The sequence below is a fragment of the Fusarium fujikuroi genome, chromosome FFUJ_chr03 (assembly GCF_900079805.1).
Source record: "Fusarium fujikuroi IMI 58289 draft genome, chromosome FFUJ_chr03".
NCBI lineage: Eukaryota > Fungi > Ascomycota > Sordariomycetes > Hypocreales > Nectriaceae > Fusarium > Fusarium fujikuroi.
This window is the reverse complement of record NC_036624.1, coordinates 298,916-316,561: the sequence shown is the minus strand read 5'-3', so window position 1 is coordinate 316,561 and position 17,646 is coordinate 298,916. Positions and strand designations below refer to the sequence as shown.

At 48.2% G+C, this 17,646-nt stretch overlaps 8 protein-coding genes; 4 read left to right on the top strand and 4 right to left on the bottom strand.

Moving 5' to 3' along the window:
* Window positions 1-74: 74 nt before the first annotated feature.
* Window positions 75-1,805, top strand: FFUJ_02213 (related to sugar transport protein STL1; the record flags this gene model as incomplete). XM_023573917.1 has 3 exons in its annotated part: window positions 75-189; window positions 249-542; window positions 595-1,805. The coding sequence occupies 3 exons, from the start codon at window positions 75-77 to the stop codon at window positions 1,803-1,805; spliced, it is 1,620 nt and encodes a 539-aa protein (XP_023427361.1).
* Window positions 1,806-2,328: 523 nt separating this feature from the next.
* On the bottom strand, window positions 2,329-4,454 carry FFUJ_02212 (L-amino-acid oxidase; the record flags this gene model as incomplete). XM_023573916.1 has 2 exons in its annotated part: window positions 2,329-3,822; window positions 3,876-4,454. 2 exons carry the CDS (start codon window positions 4,452-4,454, stop codon window positions 2,329-2,331), a joined length of 2,073 nt encoding a protein of 690 aa, XP_023427360.1.
* Window positions 4,455-5,168: 714 nt separating this feature from the next.
* FFUJ_02211 (uncharacterized protein) lies at window positions 5,169-5,480 on the bottom strand (the record flags this gene model as incomplete). XM_023573915.1 has 2 exons in its annotated part: window positions 5,169-5,324; window positions 5,418-5,480. 2 exons carry the CDS (start codon window positions 5,478-5,480, stop codon window positions 5,169-5,171), a joined length of 219 nt encoding a protein of 72 aa, XP_023427359.1.
* A 563-nt stretch (window positions 5,481-6,043) lies between these two features.
* FFUJ_02210 (related to ankyrin) lies at window positions 6,044-9,812 on the top strand (the record flags this gene model as incomplete). XM_023573914.1 has 2 exons in its annotated part: window positions 6,044-6,656; window positions 6,691-9,812. The coding sequence occupies 2 exons, from the start codon at window positions 6,044-6,046 to the stop codon at window positions 9,810-9,812; spliced, it is 3,735 nt and encodes a 1,244-aa protein (XP_023427358.1).
* A 747-nt stretch (window positions 9,813-10,559) lies between these two features.
* Window positions 10,560-11,106, top strand: FFUJ_02209 (uncharacterized protein; the record flags this gene model as incomplete). XM_023573913.1 has 2 exons in its annotated part: window positions 10,560-10,623; window positions 10,682-11,106. 2 exons carry the CDS (start codon window positions 10,560-10,562, stop codon window positions 11,104-11,106), a joined length of 489 nt encoding a protein of 162 aa, XP_023427357.1.
* Window positions 11,107-11,489: 383 nt separating this feature from the next.
* Window positions 11,490-11,999, top strand: FFUJ_02208 (uncharacterized protein; the record flags this gene model as incomplete). The annotated part of the gene is made up of 1 exon (XM_023573912.1): window positions 11,490-11,999. One exon carries the CDS (start codon window positions 11,490-11,492, stop codon window positions 11,997-11,999), a length of 510 nt encoding a protein of 169 aa, XP_023427356.1.
* Window positions 12,000-12,604: 605 nt separating this feature from the next.
* FFUJ_02207 (related to non-ribosomal peptide synthetase) lies at window positions 12,605-14,611 on the bottom strand (the record flags this gene model as incomplete). XM_023573911.1 has 10 exons in its annotated part: window positions 12,605-12,642; window positions 12,702-12,937; window positions 12,992-13,094; window positions 13,149-13,423; window positions 13,486-13,607; window positions 13,659-13,716; window positions 13,768-13,899; window positions 13,947-14,035; window positions 14,083-14,215; window positions 14,277-14,611. The coding sequence occupies 10 exons, from the start codon at window positions 14,609-14,611 to the stop codon at window positions 12,605-12,607; spliced, it is 1,521 nt and encodes a 506-aa protein (XP_023427355.1).
* A 1,869-nt stretch (window positions 14,612-16,480) lies between these two features.
* On the bottom strand, window positions 16,481-17,563 carry FFUJ_02206 (uncharacterized protein; the record flags this gene model as incomplete). The annotated part of the gene is made up of 1 exon (XM_023573910.1): window positions 16,481-17,563. The coding sequence occupies one exon, from the start codon at window positions 17,561-17,563 to the stop codon at window positions 16,481-16,483; it is 1,083 nt and encodes a 360-aa protein (XP_023427354.1).
* Window positions 17,564-17,646: the final 83 nt, after the last annotated feature.

Below are 17,646 nucleotides of genomic sequence, written 5' to 3'. Positions count from 1 at the left end.
GAATCTCCCGGACTTGGATCGAGTCTGAATTGTTTATCCAACATCAAAGAGCTGGTCTTCAGAAATCAGTCATCATGGTTCACGTCGACAACGAGCATGGTGTGCCGCACTACTGGGGCAAGACCGGTAAGGGTCTTCAAAGACTCATCACTATAGTCGCTACCACAGACTTTCTTCTCTTCGGTTATGGTATGTTCCCCCAGGTATCTGTGCGTTTGAGCAATCACTAACGACTGTGTTTCATGTAGATCAAGGTGTCATGTCCGGTATCATTTCAGCTCCCGCTTTCACAGACGATTTCCCCCAGGTTCTTGATGAGACATACGAAGGCTTCGTCGTCTCCATCTACGCTGTCGGCTGCTTCCTCGGTGCTCTCTTCATCCTCAACTTTGGTGACCGTCTCGGTCGTCGCAAGTCCATCTTCCTCGGTGCTATTGTTATGATCATTGGTGTCATCATCCAGATCGCTGCTGTTCCTCCAAGCGGTGGTGCTACAGCGCAATTCATCATTGGACGATGCATCACCGGTATTGGAAACGGAAGTAAGTTACCTCATCTCTATTATTATTGAGTACATTGATGCTAACGTCTCAGTCAACACATCGACTATCCCTACCTACCAAGCCGAGTGCAGTGAGTCTCACAACCGAGGCAAGCTCATCTGCATTGAGGGCGGCAACGTCGCCATCGGAACGTTAATCGCCTACTGGATCGACTATGGCTGTACCTATGGTCCCGCTCCCTTCGTTTGGCGATTCCCTATCGCTTTCCAGGTCGTCTTCGCTTCCATTGTCCTGGTTATGATGATGAAGCTTCCCGAGTCCCCTCGTTGGCTCCTCACACATGGTCGTCGCGAAGAAGCATCAACGATTCTAGCGGGTCTCAACGGCCAGCCCCGTGACTCCCACGATGTCACCACTCAGATGGCTACCATTGAGAAGGCCATCGCTGCTGCTGGTCACAAGGGCGGCAAGACTCCCTTCTCTGCTCTCTTCACTGGTGGCAAGACTCAGCACTTCCGACGTCTCATTCTCGGTGCCTCTTCTCAGATGATGCAGCAGCTCTCCGGCTGCAATGCTGTCATCTACTACTTCCCCATTCTCTTCCAGAAGTCCATCGGTACCGATCACAACCTGGCTCTCCTCCTCGGCGGTGTCAACATGATCATCTACTCCATTTTCGCTACAACCTCTTGGTTCGCTGTTGAGCGCGTCGGTCGCCGCAAGCTCTTCCTTATTGGAACTGTCGGCCAGTGCTTGTCCATGATCCTCTCCTTCGGCGCTCTCATCCCCGGTACTGCCTCTGCTTCCAAAGGTGCTGCCGTCGGTCTCTTCACTTACATCGCGTTCTTCGGTGCCACTTGGCTGCCCCTCCCTTGGCTCTACCCCGCTGAGATCAACCCTCTCAAGACCCGCGCGAAGGCTAACGCCACCTCCACCGTCTCCAACTGGCTCTGGAACTTCTTCATCGTCATGATCACCCCCGTCATGATTCATGGCACTGGCACCAACGGCTGGGGAACCTACGCTTTCTTCGCTGCCATGAACGCTATCTTCTTCCCCATCATTTACTTCTTCTACCCCGAGACGTCTGGTCGCTCTCTCGAGGAGATTGATCTGATCTTCGCCAAGGGCTACACTGAGAAGAAGAGCTACGTCACTGCCGCTAAGGAACTTCCTCCTATGGAGGATCACGAGGTTCATGAGAAGGCTCGTGAGTATGGCTTTGGCAGTGACGATGATATCAAGGTGTCTCACTCCGAGTCCGAGCGCGAGAACGGAGTCATGACCGACTCTGCTGTCTAAGGTCGAACTGGCATTCGACATTCTGTTCTAGTTTGCTGGAACCAAATCTTTTGCTTATTATCATGATTTGACGCATCTATAGAAGCTACAATTGTAGCTATGACCTTTTAGATACTCCCATGACTCTAGTAGTCTAGCATGAATATATATCTTATAGAAATTACCACCCTTTGATGTTTGTGACTGTTTACCTGAGACATAACTGTGTATTGCATCTGTGCAAACTCGCCAACAGCTAGGCCATTGCATCACGGTCAGTTTGTGCAGATCATCGGAAACTTACGCGTTGTGTGAGCGCCTAATGCTGCAGGATGCAGTGGCCGGACCAAAATTCGGTGAAATAGCCTATTGGCTGGTCGGAGACTTTCATCATCCAGCAGGGTCCTGGTGGAGCTTCGGTGTCGATCTACAAGATAAGACTCCCTCGAGATTACCAAACAAACATAAGGCAGGATCTTAATGGTGTATGAGGGATATTTATTAGCAGATACCTGAGGCATAACGATCATCCTTTCTCTGCTACCTAGACATCTATCCAGCGAGCCATCCATGTCTGTGTAACCTGCTTCGCCTCATCAACGAGTCCCAAGTCCAACAACAGCTGAACACTGCCTCTAACCGCACTCTCAAGCGCACTGAAAATCCAAGTATGCGTAAAAGTGGCCGCCTCTCCAATGAAAACAGTATTGAACTCCGTCTGGTAAAACGCAGGGAGATATAAATGCTGCTGCGCAAAGATCTGCATCGTAAAAGCACCAGCATGATGCTCATCATTTTCCCAACAATGACGTTTGTATGTACCCACCCAGTTTTCTTCGACTACATCGCCGTGGATTTCGATCAGGGCGTTTTTTATGTAGGCTAGATGTTCCTCCTCGGACATGGCGCACGCGACTGTGGCTTCGTAATCGGAGAGATAAGATGCCATCATCGTTCCAGGGCCTGTTGAGTTGATATGCCACGAAGGATAACAGACCTGGCCTAGCTGAGGACTGGTGATACGAGTACAGCCGCCAAAGATAGGGCGATCAAGATGTTCCCAGAAGCGCGTCTTGAACTGAACAGCAACCTTGCAAGCGTTGGCAAACAAGGTCCTATCGATGGCGCGCTTGAGAAGACTCGAGTATCGTGGCATCTTCCAAAACTTCATCAAGTTGAGCGGTACGCTGTTGAGAACATAGTCAAAGTTCTCAACATTGTTGGGCGTGCTGAATGGCTCGGAGCCAGTGGGTTTCCAAGACACAGAAAGAGTTTTGTTCTCGTTGTAGTGCAGACCGTTGACTTTGGCGTTGTACTGAACTCTATCTTTGATGTGCGGCTCAACTGCAGCAGGTAATCGGCTCAGCCCACCTTTGATGGTGACCCATTTACTAGCGAGGAAGTAAATGGTTTCGTATTCCCACATAGGCCAGTAGATATGCGAGGGCGTGACTTCATCTGTTGTGTTGAGGTCTGCCTTGATCACATCTCGAAGGTAGGAAACCTCGGAGTAATCAAACCCTCCATCTTCTTTGGCTTGCTTGTACGCTTTGAAGATATTGGTGGCAGACATACGAATGCGCTCAGGAGTAAGGCCTTTGAAGTCATCCAAAGCCTCGATAGCTTCCTCAGCGGCTGTCGCATTATGGTACACAGCCGGGTTTTTGTATGCTGGGTCACTCGCCACTTCAGCCTTGGTGGGCCATGAACCATCTGGGCGTCTGAAAGGCGTATCGACAGGTGTATTTGGCGAACTTTGGATCCAGTCCCAGAACTCAACTTGAAGCGACTTGTTGCCTGCGTTCATTCCGTTGAGAACGTCAGCTAGCTGGAAGATCATTCGTTGGTCCATGAAAGGAAATGTCTCGTTGGTCTCCGAGTCGGTGAGCTCGTAAGGAAATCTCATGGGCCCAAGTTCATGGTATTGGCCGTCTTCTGGGGAGGTACCGTTCAAGTAGACAGTTCTAACGCGACCACCAATTCTTTCGGATGACTCGAGGATCTTCCAGTTGTGGATGCCGACAGAGTCAAGGATAAGCTTAGAAATGCACAGTTAGCTTTGCGTTCAACTGCAAAAGGAATTTTACTTACAGAAGATAAAAGTCCAGACATGCCACCACCCAAAATCCCAAAGGTCTTGTTCTTTGTAGCGGTGACAAAACAGTCATCAGGTTGCTTCTGCTTGAGATACGCAACGCCATCGAACCACAGACTGTCATCACCAGCAACGTCCGCAAACGACTTTTTCTTTTCGCCTCGGCGCGCAAGGCGCTTGACAACGTCGAGCTCATCAGACTGGCCGATAAGTTCTCCGTCCAAGAAGGCGCTGAGGCAGCCGCTCGAGATATTGTCCGATGTCAGCCAGACAAATCGTGTTGGCCGCTTGTCCTGGTGATCTACATGGCGCTTTGCCAAAGGATGTTGGCCAACGTGCGTCGACCCGATATGATGCACAGTCTCTGAGACAATTGTCTCATCCCCGCATGCGCCATAACTCAGGGTCAAGTGTCCATCGACATCGCCGCTGTACTCAACAACAACGTTTTGTGCGCTGCCGGGGCTGACTTTGGAGGGAGATATGAACTTGACAGAAGGGGAGTTGAGGGGCACTGCATGGGCAAGTAACCCATGCAGGCTCGTTAGAGACCATAGAACAGTAGAAGTTCTCATTTTCGATACAGAGCCAGGTGAGTTTGACAAATCTGGTAGAACATAGTGTTACAGGGACACAGTCTCCTTTAAATAACTTCGCGAGCTGCCATTCTTATCTTACGGCCTTGATTTGTTAATTCAGGCCGACTCTCTGTCAAGGTTAATCTAACCGACCATGCTTGGCAATACGTAAAGAAATAATGCCTCGCGATGCTATCATGGCCGAGTCACTGCCAAGCAACTACTTAACTGTATTTTTCTTTAGCGGTGGGGGCAAACTAGTTCCCAGCCCACCGGGTATACCGGTTTTCTGGATAAACATTAATTAGAGTTGACGAACAAACAAGCTTATTGTGTAGCGCAATGCATGTTCTCCGGGTTTACCGAGATAAGAGATACACCGTTGAGATGGGTTGCTCGAATAGGCAAGGGCATCCCCGAAGTCGGCCGCTTATCAGTTTAGTTCACTACTCCGACTTGTTTGAGAAGATCTAGGACAGGGGCATAGGGCGATAAGGGCTTTGTCTCACACTTTCGGAGCATCAACCTTGATGGTATCAAGGGCAGAATCAGAGCAGTTAGTAAGGGAAACACAACTACTTTAGTCAAAGACTTGGCGGTTGACTGCCTTTTGTACTGCTAGCGACCGGATTGGAACTACATCTTATACTAAGCTCCATAGTAGAATTCTTAGCCCAATCATCAAGCATTATGCTGCTGAGAAAATGCACCTTACTGAACACCCTTATTCGACAAGACGGCATCTTCACTGGACATACCAGTCTCTGCTGTTGTCGCATCTGCATTCTCAGTTGTCCCTCGAAGCGCATTGGGAGTATATGGCTGCTTCCAGTCATCTCGGCGCTCAGGTACAATAAACACGTTGAACTAACGGGAAACACAAAACCAATCACACACCAGACATGTAACAAATGCGCGACGATGAAGCCAAGGATGTATAGAGAATCGTTCTTGACTTACTCGAAGCTGGGGTAGCAAGCTGAGAATGATAGCCAGGATCGGTCCCGAGACATACCGTAGCATTGGGGCCCAGAGGAATGGGAGAGACCAGTTTTTACCATTGCCGATGACTGAGTTGAGATCGTATCTTAGCTGGTTGCCCTAGAGTGCGCACACATATTAATTGGTTTCTTAAAAATCGACTAGGCAAACCCACCGAGTAAAAGCCAAGACACTGATCGCTATCGACCACCTGATGTGAGTATATAAAAACCACGACAAATTAGTGGCATGCTTGTAGTATGGAGTGCAGTCGGCTTCAATCCAGAGATTGGGCGTAATGCCAGGTCCATATTAGTCTAAAAAGCACAATGCATGAAATATGAGTGATGAAAGCACTTCAAGGGTGCTGAATGCTGTAAAGATATCACACGATCGAGAACTTGCATAAGACTCGTCGACCTTATTGGTTAAATCATCGATTTTCAACCCCCCAGCATTGCGGCTGAGCTGGGCTTACTCTGTCTCAGACTCACCAGGCATACCCCACGCGTAAGCACGACAATAAAGAAACATCGCGTTGCAACATCAGAGCGCACATAACTGTCTAACTTGTTGGACGTCCTTGAATGCGGAAGTAAGATATCATGGAGCCAGTCGGACTCGCAGTTGGCCTTGTCGGCCTTTTCAGCACTTGCATGGATGTTATGCAGCGGGTTGACTCGTACAGAACCGCTGACCGCGACTCGCGACAACTCGACGCCCAGCTGAATGCGACCATGCATCTCTTCGAGCGATGGGGTGACGGTGTCGGCATCAGTAAGGGCAAGCTCTCGGACACACACCACCCGGATCTTGATAACCCACGCACGTATGCTGTGGTCCAGGGTCTGCTGAACAGCATCAAGGACTTCTCCACGACTTCGAATGAACCCACGAGCCCCAAGGGTCTTCAGAAGGCCCCGTCGTTTCCAGTATCGGGGGACCTATCTTCGCATGGACCTAAGATCTCGAGATGGCAGAAGTCAGCATGGGCGCTTCGCGGAAAGCTGAAGCATACGGGCCGTGTCCAAGCACTTGCGGGCCTTGTGTCGGATCTCTATAACGTTGTTTCACCCGATACTGCGGGCTCAAGCGCCTTAACACGAACTTCGAGCTTCAAGGATCTATCTATAAGCGCAAGCGAGCCACCATATGCTGTTGAGATTCGGGAGCTACTGCAGAAGATTGAGGAGGAGATGGAAGGCAAGCAATTCGTTTGTTCTGAGATTCCAGATCAGGCTAACATCTATAGCTGATAAAATACGTGATTTGCACTTATGGCTTGGAGCCCCGCCGCCAAATGATGTGTTCAGTGACTCAAACGACAAGCGTGTTGAAGAAACATGCGAATGGATTCTCCGTCGTGATGAGTTTCTGGAGTGGCAGAAACCTTCTTCCTCAAGCAAACTACTCTGGATCAAAGGCCCAGCTGGGTTTGGTAAAACGGTCCTTTGCTCCAGAATCGCTCAAGAGCTCGAAAGAGCCGCACAGGAACCCGTCGCGTACTTTTTCCTATCATCTAGATACGATGGCCGCGACGATCCTTTCTTGGCCATCCGAGCATGGCTGGCTATGATGATACAACACAGCCCGGCGTCTCGAGATATTGTGGCCAAGACCCGACTATCAGAGCACGAGCCACTGGCGAGTCAATCAATCATACTCCGAGCTTTCCGCGAGGTAATCGAGGGCGTTCCAAGCTGCATTCTTGTTCTGGACGGGTTAGATGAATGCACTGGGATGAGCACTACAGACACAAGGTCCGTCCCTCATTTCCTTCAAGAGTTAAGAATAGCTATCACCAATTCTACAGCCAAACTTCTCCTCTCAAGCCGTTTCGATGCTATTATTCAGCAAAGTCTTTCAGGTTTCACTGGATACAGTGAATATACCATCATCCCTGACGACGTTAGGCCAGACCTAATGGCGTACTCATCTGAACTTGTAAAAGCAAAGCTACCTAACAAGGACGAGCTTACAAGAGCCTCGATTGCACAAAAGATGACAGACAGAAGCGAGGGTCAGTTCCAGTGGGTAAAGCTCCAAGAAGGATCTCTAAGAAAGGGACGGAGCAGAAAGCAACTTGAACGAGAGATTGATGAGACTCCGTCTGGTCTTGACAGTCTCTACGACCGAGAATGGAACAGGATCAACTCAATGGGGGATTCGGATAAAAATAGAGCTCTTTCATTGCTGCAATGGACGGCGTTCACATACAGGCCTTTGACAATATACGAGATTACGGAAACCGTCCTTATTACAGAAGACTTGGAAGAGTTCCCATTCGAGGAGATGCCAGATTGCGTCGATCAGGACTATGTCGACAGTATGATCCTAGAGCTTTGCGGATCACTGATTGAAGTCCGTCATGTCTCATCGCCCGAGAATATCGAGCATCCCGAACGCATTCATGAATCAGGAGAGGATTCTGTCGGCTTGCAAGAGGTTCACTTGTCGCACTTCTCTGTCAAGGAATACCTTCTTCTCAGGACCTTTCCCGGCACCGCCACTTTGCTTTCCAATGAGAAGCTTCGAGCTACTAATGGAAATGCACACAATTTAGCTCTCGCAAAACATTGTATTCGTTTTCTAAACTCTCGTGGAGTTTTTGAAAGCGTTAAGATGAACAACTATGAAAGATGGAAACCGCAATTCGTGTTATATGCTGTGAATTGGGGCTTTGTGCATTGCCGAGAAGTCAAGACCATGGATCTCCAGTTACAACAGGCAATCATTACTCTACTCGATAGTCGAAACCAGAACTGGCCCTTTGTGAGAGACCTCGTGGCGATATGGGCCATGGGCGACGTTTCTCAAGAAAGGTCAATGAGCCCATCTGTATTTTCAGCCTATCATGGATTAACAGACACTGTGGCGCATCTCATAGGAGAAGGGAGCTTTGACATGTATGATCGAGCATCAGCCGATTCGACCCCCTTATATTGGGCCTGTGGTTCTGGAAAGAAGGACACAGTTGAATTGCTCGTTGACAATGGAGCAGAAATCAATGCAAGATGTCACCTAGGGCTCTCACCACTGCACATCAGTGTGGAAGCCGGTCAAAATGAAATTACGGAATTTCTTATATCGAAAGGCGCAGATGTCTCAGTGGTCGATGATTACGGACGAACAGCGCTCACAATGAGTGGCAATACAGAGGTGGCTCGGCAGCTTATCGACAGTGGAGCTGATATATCTCACGTTACAACAGATGGCTTCACACCGCTCTCGATGGCATCTAGAAGAGGACATGTTGAGCTGGTCAAGCTTCTTATTCAAAGGGGTGCCGATATCAATCAGGCTGCAGCCAACGGTTACTCCCCACTTTTTATCGCCGTGTGGTACGACGACTCAGAACTCATCGAGTTACTGATTGATGAAGGGGCGAAAGTCGATGAGATTCAATATGAGGGCCAGATGTTCTCATTACTTGCTGTGGCGGCTGGTAAGGGATTTCTCAACTCCGTGAAAGCTCTGATCAACAAGGGTGCTGAGCCGACAGAATTCAAACCATTGTTTTTAGCAGCCTCTTATGGTGCTTATCTTGGATTCTCAAGCTATTTCGATGCAAAAAAAGCTCCTGTATGGCTTGAACCCCGCCGATCACATTATCGCCAGGTACTAGAAGTGCTACTCCAGAGCGGCGCCTGTGTGAACACAAGCGATTTGCTCGGCTATACGCCGCTCCATTGGGCTTCATTCTGCGGCATTATCGACATAGTGGAGATTCTAATACAGAACAGTGCTGGCTTGAGTATTCAATCAGTTGCTGGAATGACACCACTTCATTGTGCCTCACGAAACGGGCATTTACGAGTAACACAGCTTCTAGTCCAACACGGAGCTGATGTCGCCTCTAAAGACAATCGTGGTCGTACTCCTTTACATTATGCCTGTATTTCAGGAAATCTTGAGGTTGTAAACCTTATTATAGGTTCATCCCACACGCAAACGCTTGACGAGGCTGACCACTGGGGCTCGACATCTTTATCCCTTGCGGCAAGGTTTGGTTGGGTTGACATCATCAAGACACTACTTGATGCAGGAACCGTAGAGGTCGAGTCCAGTGACAAGTTCAGCAGGACGACAACATGGTGGGCGACAAGCCGCAATCACGATGCAGCTGCGAGGCTACTAGCTGGCGCAGATGGAACTGACATTGAGGAGGGGCAGGCTGTCCAAGAACAGAAGCCAGAGATTGAAACCTTTTGCGACATATGCTGTTTAGATGTCTCTGATCAAATCTTTGCACATTGTGGAATTTGTATTGGTGGGGACTTTGATTTGTGTTCAGCTTGTTTGAGCCTTGGTGGGCATTGCTTTGATGAGACACACGAGTTGGTTCCATTTCATGCAAAAGAGGAAGACAAGTAATACAAACGCAAATACGCCTCTTATATTATAATAGGACACTCTAGTCCGGGATGAATTGGTAAGATGCCGCAGTAATAGATAATCTAGCAACGATATAGTGTTTGGCTCCCAATAGATGTGAAGCAAGAGTCTACTTATTATTTGTATCTACACGAAAAATGAGGACAACGGCCCATAACGTAATAAATACGGGGAGTTTCTAGAAGCGTTTACAAGCAGAATTTCCCTTAGGCTTCACATGTTTTTCGAGAATGTTGATATGGATGCGGCTTTTGTTGGTCCTTTACCTAGGGCGCTGTGGAGACTTTTAACATGCCATTCTTGCAGGAATGGAAGATTGCTACAAGGCCGCAGGGATTAATGGTCTAGAAACACTGGTACTGTAGACTTAATTCGCTAATTGTAGACTTGCGACTGGCTCGTCAAGGTAGTTCATTTGTTTAATGGAGGTACAGTCACGAAGGCCTTGTTGGTACCATGCCCATTAACCGACAACTCATAGCATCCTTTTGAATGGCCCAATAATGGCTTCAATCATATCGGTCTGCAGCAGATAAGCAGCTATTTCATGTACGTAATGAACTAACTCCTTTATGGCAGTTACTTTGATGGTCAGCATTGCTGTAGGCTTCATCAGTAATTTGGTTAAAGAGGCACGGTTGACTCATCAGGTGATAGTGACTCTTCTTGATCTATAAGTAGTGGATGGTAGACGTGTTCTTGCCAAATGTCACTGCGACCTACCGAATGCTCTTCAGTCTTACAGAATCATTGGCCGGACTTGCCATCAAAGCCATTAAGATGAAGCTGAGTACGGCTATAACTCCCTGGTGCAGTGAAGCCAACAAGAACTGACCGACCTGCAATAGTCTCATCCCTGTTAGCCACCTTGCTCTCCAATAGCATGGTGAGTGCCAAGTACACCGTCGAAATCCCCGATGATGCGGTCTGGGTAACCAACTGGGACGAATTACATGCTGCCCCTCGATTTGGAGGAGTTCTCCTCCCCAAGTACGGAGGCTTTGTTATTGAGGTTGATGAGAAAATTGTCTTGGCTACGGATGAAAAGATGAGCAAGGAGGTCCTTAACTTGCTTACGGATTTGGAGAAAATCGACTCGCAGACTGAAGAGAAGCAGACTATTCCTAACAAGAGGGATCTGGAAACTCGAGGTTATGGAAATAGATGCTCTCATCCTCCTTGCTTCGGTCCGGGGCTTTGTTCTCAGTACTCCCATTGTCATGTGTGTGCTGGGCTTACTGGCGCGGTTTTCAAGAGGGGTCGGTGCATTTGAACCTGACATCTGCGTGGTTGGAAGTTAAGGGGTGCGTCAGGACCTTGCGGCGTTATGGCTGCACAAAGAACCATTTTAGGACTATTTGACAGCAAATAGACAGATTCAGGATTTTGGCAAGGGAACTTTTGAGAGTTGCGCATGGCAACCAACATGTTACGTTATTAGATCGTGCCATTTTCTTCCTATTGTTGGTTAGTTGATTGTTGGTTGCTTCTATAAACAGGGATTAGACGACACTTATCACATGTCGACCTGAACTATGCAGCATGGCCCATATAATTAACAAGACCAACCCCACCAGTTGCATCTAGAATTTCTTGCTCAAGGTCAAGACGGCTGTCACTTTTGACTTTTTCCGTTTCATCAAGTTTCCACACATCATGTCTCAACCCAACACGGAGATTCACGAATCAACCAATCCTGGAGCAACATGCTGCAGCAGCGAAGAGGGCATCGCCTACAAAGACCTCTCCCCAGAGCAAAAAGAAATAAGCGACATTCTACGCAACATGGATCGCGATCCTGATCTGATGGGTCTAGCAGACCTCGGCAGAGACGGAGTTTTCCGCTTCCTTGATGCTGATCGCAACATTCACTACGCCGTCCCTCTCCGGCCTGCACTTATCAAAGCCCTTATTGATCGTCTCCCTTATGACCCAGAAGTCGAAAAGTTCTGGCGTGGTGTCGATGGGACGAAAGTGCCTGAAGAGCAGTGGTATAATCCGCCAGAGGGAATACTCCCTCCGCCATTGACGGAAGATGAGAGGAGGGAGGAGAAGGAGTTAATGGACAAGAACAAAGAGAAAATTGACAAAATTCGGGAGGACTTAAAGAATGGGATTTACCGCGAACGTCTTGTATTTATAGAATCGGACAACAAGCTTGAATAGATCTGGTGTCGCACCGAGTTATCGTTGAATTGCGCTGCTAGATGACTGCTAGGTGAGATAAGAAAATACAGGACTTTATTACCAATACCAAAAGGGCTACTTTATCTGTCCTTGTAATCGGCACTTTCGGACGGCAATCATTCCTAAGGATCCGATCCTTCAAGGGGTTAACGATTGAGGGAATATAGAAAGTAAACAGACAGAGGCTGGCAACGACAAGAGAACACCTTTAACGAGTTGCAAAGACATATTGGGAAGCCTGATTCCATTCACAGTGGAAATGGCAACATATGCAGTTATATTAGCATCCTTTCTATCTAAGTTCTCTCGGGTGATTTAAGCTCTCAGCCACAAGTTCTATCTCTAGTCCGATATCTATATATGTATATTGTAATTAATCACATAAAGGCGTGCGTGTTATGAATAAAACTCCAAAAAAGTACCCGTCAAGCAACCTCCCAACAAATAAAAAGGTTCGAACAAAGGAGAATACCGTAAAAGAGCTGTGTTAGCCAGACTAAAATGAAACATTAAATGCATGATCAGTGTCGAGGCATTAAAGTGCATTATGGTGGCAGAGCAGTGAGTCTTTTAGGATCGAAAGCTCAAAAGTCCCAGAGTGTGCCGAAAGCGTGCATTCCCTCTGTATGGATCATCAACTGTTAGCGAAACTCACCAGAGGGCCAGAAGAGTTGTACGAACCTTCACGGCATCCTTGCATCATTTCATCATTCCCCTTCATGTTGGATGTGATGAAGATGACCTCGGCACCGAAATTGTTCCAGGTATCTCTCAGTAGCTGCATTGTATCTGGTCGACCGCCGCGTTCCTTGGTGTCCCATAAAATCATTCGATCAGGCTCGATATTGTCGTGGATGAGCCGTGAAATTGTCGATCCGAACGTGTTTAGCTGGTCGGAGCCGATCCAGATGAGGAACCTTGAGCAGAGGATTAGTCATAGATCAGCTGGTTGGAATCGTGGTAATACGTACCAGTTTTTGCTTTGGATGCATGTTGATAGAGCGGCACCAATACCTGTGCCCGTACAGACGCGAATACCTCTTTTGAACATGGCAGAAGCGTGTCCGATTCCGGCTACAAAGTGTCAGTACAGTCGATAACACAAGTTACCCAGCAAGTAGCCCATACCAAATTTCAGTTCTCGGGTCCAGATCTTTGTTGGTGGGTTCGCAACAAGGCTCTTGGTGAAATCGCCTTGGACACCGCAAACCATGTAATGATAAGGGGAATGGCGTCCTTCGCTGATGATACCGAATGCGTGGTATTCCATCAAGGCGGAACGGCCGATGCGTCCAAGAAGCCCTTGCTGCATTCCCCTATCAAACCGGAGGACGGCAACCTTGGTAGATGGTATCTCTACCTCGACGGGGACCTGTCGAATTGTGACCCATGGGAGAGCGATTCTGAACAATACAAGTATCAGTAGTTATTCTTTTTGGTAGGCTGGTAAACTGGGGTCTCTTACAAGATCGTCATGAAAATGGTAAACCAGATGTTTTCTGTAGTGATCAAGGACTGCGCATTGGAATTGTCTTTACCACTGTTGGCATCGTAGGAGTTGCTCAAAACGACGAAAGACCAGGTCGCCTATACCCCAGTCAATATGGTGAAAATAGAAACCGATGGTTCATGACTTACAGCCAAGCCTAGCCAACCTGCGAATCGGTGGTACCTCTCGAAGATGTTGTGATGATTACTGGGATAGGAGGTTAGTATAATACGTTTAACGAGGCAGGCTTAGACTCACTTCCGGACCCACGGGATTGCGCTGAGCACGGATGTTATGATGAAGACAACCGTGACTATCCCAGTGATGAGCACAGCAGGTTCACGGATACTGCGGTGACTGAGAATCTGGATGATGTAATACACTAGCCAACTACAATATGTCAGTCTAGGTCAAGGATGAGGATGAGGGCTTCTTACGCAGTACCGGAGAGTGCACAACCCGAGTGTACACCTCCAACATGTTGCAGAAACGAAGCTGCCATCAACTTCATTCTCAGCGGCGCCCACTGTTCGACGTTAGCCTCTAAATCCACGTAGATTAGTAATTACATACACTTCTCAGTCCGTAGATGAAGGCCATATATAGTATTCGGAAAAACAACTCATTTCGCATCAAGATAGCAAAAAGCAAGTTTCCCAGAACCATAGAACCAAGATGGTCCTGCGCATATTGAAACTGGCCGACACTGGTAAGGATAATGCCAACAAGGTTGAGAGTTACAAACTAAAATGAACAACTGCTTATACGTGTTGAACCACAGGAAGAATAGTGTACTTTTTCTGGGTTCTTGTTTCTTTGGAGGCGGCGGCGTGGTTTTCTGCTTGGGGAGAATTGGTAAGGAGGAGTCTGATTTGCTATAGTTGTGAAAAGACGAGGTCGATTGGGTGGCAGACGCCATGTTAGCGTCATGTGTTGGTGGGAAAGCTGTAAGGTGGCCATTCGCTTTGTCGGATGCATAGACTTTGCTCAGTGGTACAAGTGCCATTCCCGAAGTATCGTGCTGGCCTTTCTCTGCATCGTTGAACTCGCGGTTGAAGCTGCTCTCCGACGGAGTTTCGTGATAGGGGAAGCGGAAGCTCATGGTGATAGGGAGTGAGGTGAGCTGAAGGTGGATTGGTGAGTGATCAGGACGAGCTAAAACCCAGATACAGATCTAAGAGACCCTGTTATCGATGATATTCCTTACGATCTTGGGACGATTTGGCCGGGATATATAATATATAACTATATCTCTAACCCCTGAACCGAGGCTACTACCTCAGTGCTAAACAAGTAAAGTTTCGTGCGTCATTCGTTTACGTGTAGGCCAGGGACTGCGTGAAGTGGGTTATCTGATATGCTATTTAAAGTTGACCACAGCCGAGAACCGAAGTCTATCGCGTGCCCTTCACTCGTGTTTGCAGTAAACTGAGGCTCTGGGCGCATACACACGCCGACAGGGGAGCAGAGCCGCCCCCACGGGGGATTCAGTAGCCGGGTAGACGGGGCCGATAGACCAGGGCGACGATCCCAAGGAGGCGGTCCATCGTCCGATGTCTATGTGCATCTCAGATACAGCGCTTATTATAGCCATATACAGCCATTTAAGCGAGAAAAAAACGCCAGTGATACTTTGACAGCACGTATAGAGTGTTTGTTTCGTTGCATTTAATTTAATCTGCCGATGTGGGATGACGGGCTCCGAGGAGGGTAATTATACGATGTAGCATTTAAAGGTTGAAGTAAGACTTTAGAGCCCTATTGATATGACCACGAATTCCGACAGCTCCACTGCTGCAAATGCCGGGCTGCTATTCCGTATTCAGGAACACGAAATGGAGAACCCCACCCAACGTTAAATAATGGATACGTAAGATTTGGATCCGCGTTTACAAAATGCAAATTTCATTAAAGACGAGAAGCAATAGGTCATTTATTGGGAAGCGGAGCTTAGGGGAACTCTGTATAATTAATAAACTTGCTGATTCTAAGAGACAACAGTCAAAGGCTGCGTCTTTGTACGAAGTACGTGTGAGTTCAAGGTACATGTAACTGAAAATGATGCCATCCGAGAGTTACAACACCTGCTCCCATACGACATCGATGTCCTTGAAGTTAACTGCTAGCCGGAACGTTTTCTCTGTTTTTGTACGTTTCATCCGGCGGCCCGTTAGAAGGGCAAAGGCCCCTGCTAGGCGGAACTTTATAGGTGCTGTCGTATTTTACCCGGAAACGGCAGATGTACCTTGGGTCGTCAGGTACCGACGCATGCATGCAGATCAAACGTCGGCCCCGTTTATGCCTTGCCGCTCAGCCTGAGATATTGATAACTGACCTATGTATAGCTAGCCCTACAGTAGCTTCGTAAAGCGCACCATTTGATACGCTAGCGCAGGCCGTGGGACCCGAGGGACCATGCAGCTGAAACATACGTCATGGGTGTTTAGGGAAGAGCGTCGCAGTGGAAACAATTAAGGCGGTCAGGGCGATGCTCTGACGAATAGGGAGCTGCATGATTCCTCTGTTCCCGGGAATGTCGTCTGCAAATGCAGATAGGAGAAGTTGGCAGTAACTGCTCGAGGTCCGTGGTGTTCCGGGAGGCAGCCGGGGTTGCAAAGAAGAGGCTCGTTTGGTGATATGCCGCTTCTGAGCTGTAAGCCATTCGGTACCCGCGCATCAAAACAACGTGTGCCAGAAGGCTCAGCAGTCAACCTTTGAGATGCCATTCTCACACTTCCTTTAGGCGAGGGGCTACCGTTTTTGCAATGGAAGACATTGGCTGTGTGTATCTCCATTATTTCTCCGCTAACTTCCATTCGGACTCTGAAGAGGGCTTGCGTTAGGAATCAATGTGGATATCATCCTAGCGCCCGTCGAGTCCCAGTGGTACGGGTGCCAGGAACTGCCGTTGATCTGCACTATCAAACCTTGACACCATGTAAGCTCCGTATCTCCTCGGATCTTTGATTCCCTATGGGTCTGAAGACATATCCTCGCCTCCGCTTAGCAATTCAATGATCTTTTGCAAGGCTTGCTCATCTCCTTGTCTTGTTTCAGCTAGCTCCTCGTCAATCCATCCTCGTGTATACCCGCCCCCGAAATCAATCAGCCAGGCATTGTCTTGCTCGTCGATGATGATGTTGCTAGGCTTTCCATCTCCCCATATCAATCCATTCTGATGGAGGAGCTCTATAGATTGGCGGATCTGGCATGCCCATTTCTGTCGTTTCTCAGCTGTAGCAGCTGCAACGACATCGCTAAGTCTGCATCCAGGCACCCACTGCCGAAGGAATCCCAGGATCTGCTGGGTGTCTTTGTGTTGGATGTAGCCGAGAAGCTGGGGAACCTTTATTGTTTCTGTTGGGATGGCTTTGAGCATCTCACTAAGACATTTGAGTTCTCGCGCCTCGCTAGTACCAAAGAGTCCGCCTGCTCTGCCACGCGACTTGCAGAACATTTCTTGACCTTGCACTCGAACGGCAGCCGTAATAGTACCAGAACCATGTATAAAGACCTCAGTCACAGAGATATCCTCGGGCGTAAAACGAGGTATATCGGGGTTGAGTTCTAAATCTTCGTCTATGCTTTGGTCAAAGACAGGATCGACGGTAAGAGCGGTACATGCTTCGCTGGAGTCGATAGTTTTGAGAGAGACACTGCTTGCGGGAGCAGGGGCCTCCAAACTGAAGTGGAAGGAAGGAGGAAATAGGTAATGATGGAGAGATTTCCTCGAAGCCTGTTGATCTTGCGAAGATATCAGCTGATGGAAAAGAGGTCTCCCAGCGTCAAGAATCACAGCAAGGACCTCATCCACAAGCTCCTCATACTCGCCGTCGTCCTGACATGCGGTAGCTTTCTCTATGAGATCAATAAAATGGTCCTGTAGAGGGCGATCTTTGTGTTCTTGGGTCTCTTTTGAAGACGATCCGTTGCTAGGAAATATGGAGACGGAAATTAAAGAGCCATTGAATCCAAATACCATATCTGCACCCTCTCCAGTACCACTATGAAGTTCGTAGACAGCGATATCATCTATTGTCTGTGTTTCCACCATGCTGCCTATTTTCCGACTTTATGAGGTGGGATGTGTAGGTTATGTGGTTGTGAGGATGCCTGGGCGGGGTATAACTAGGCATG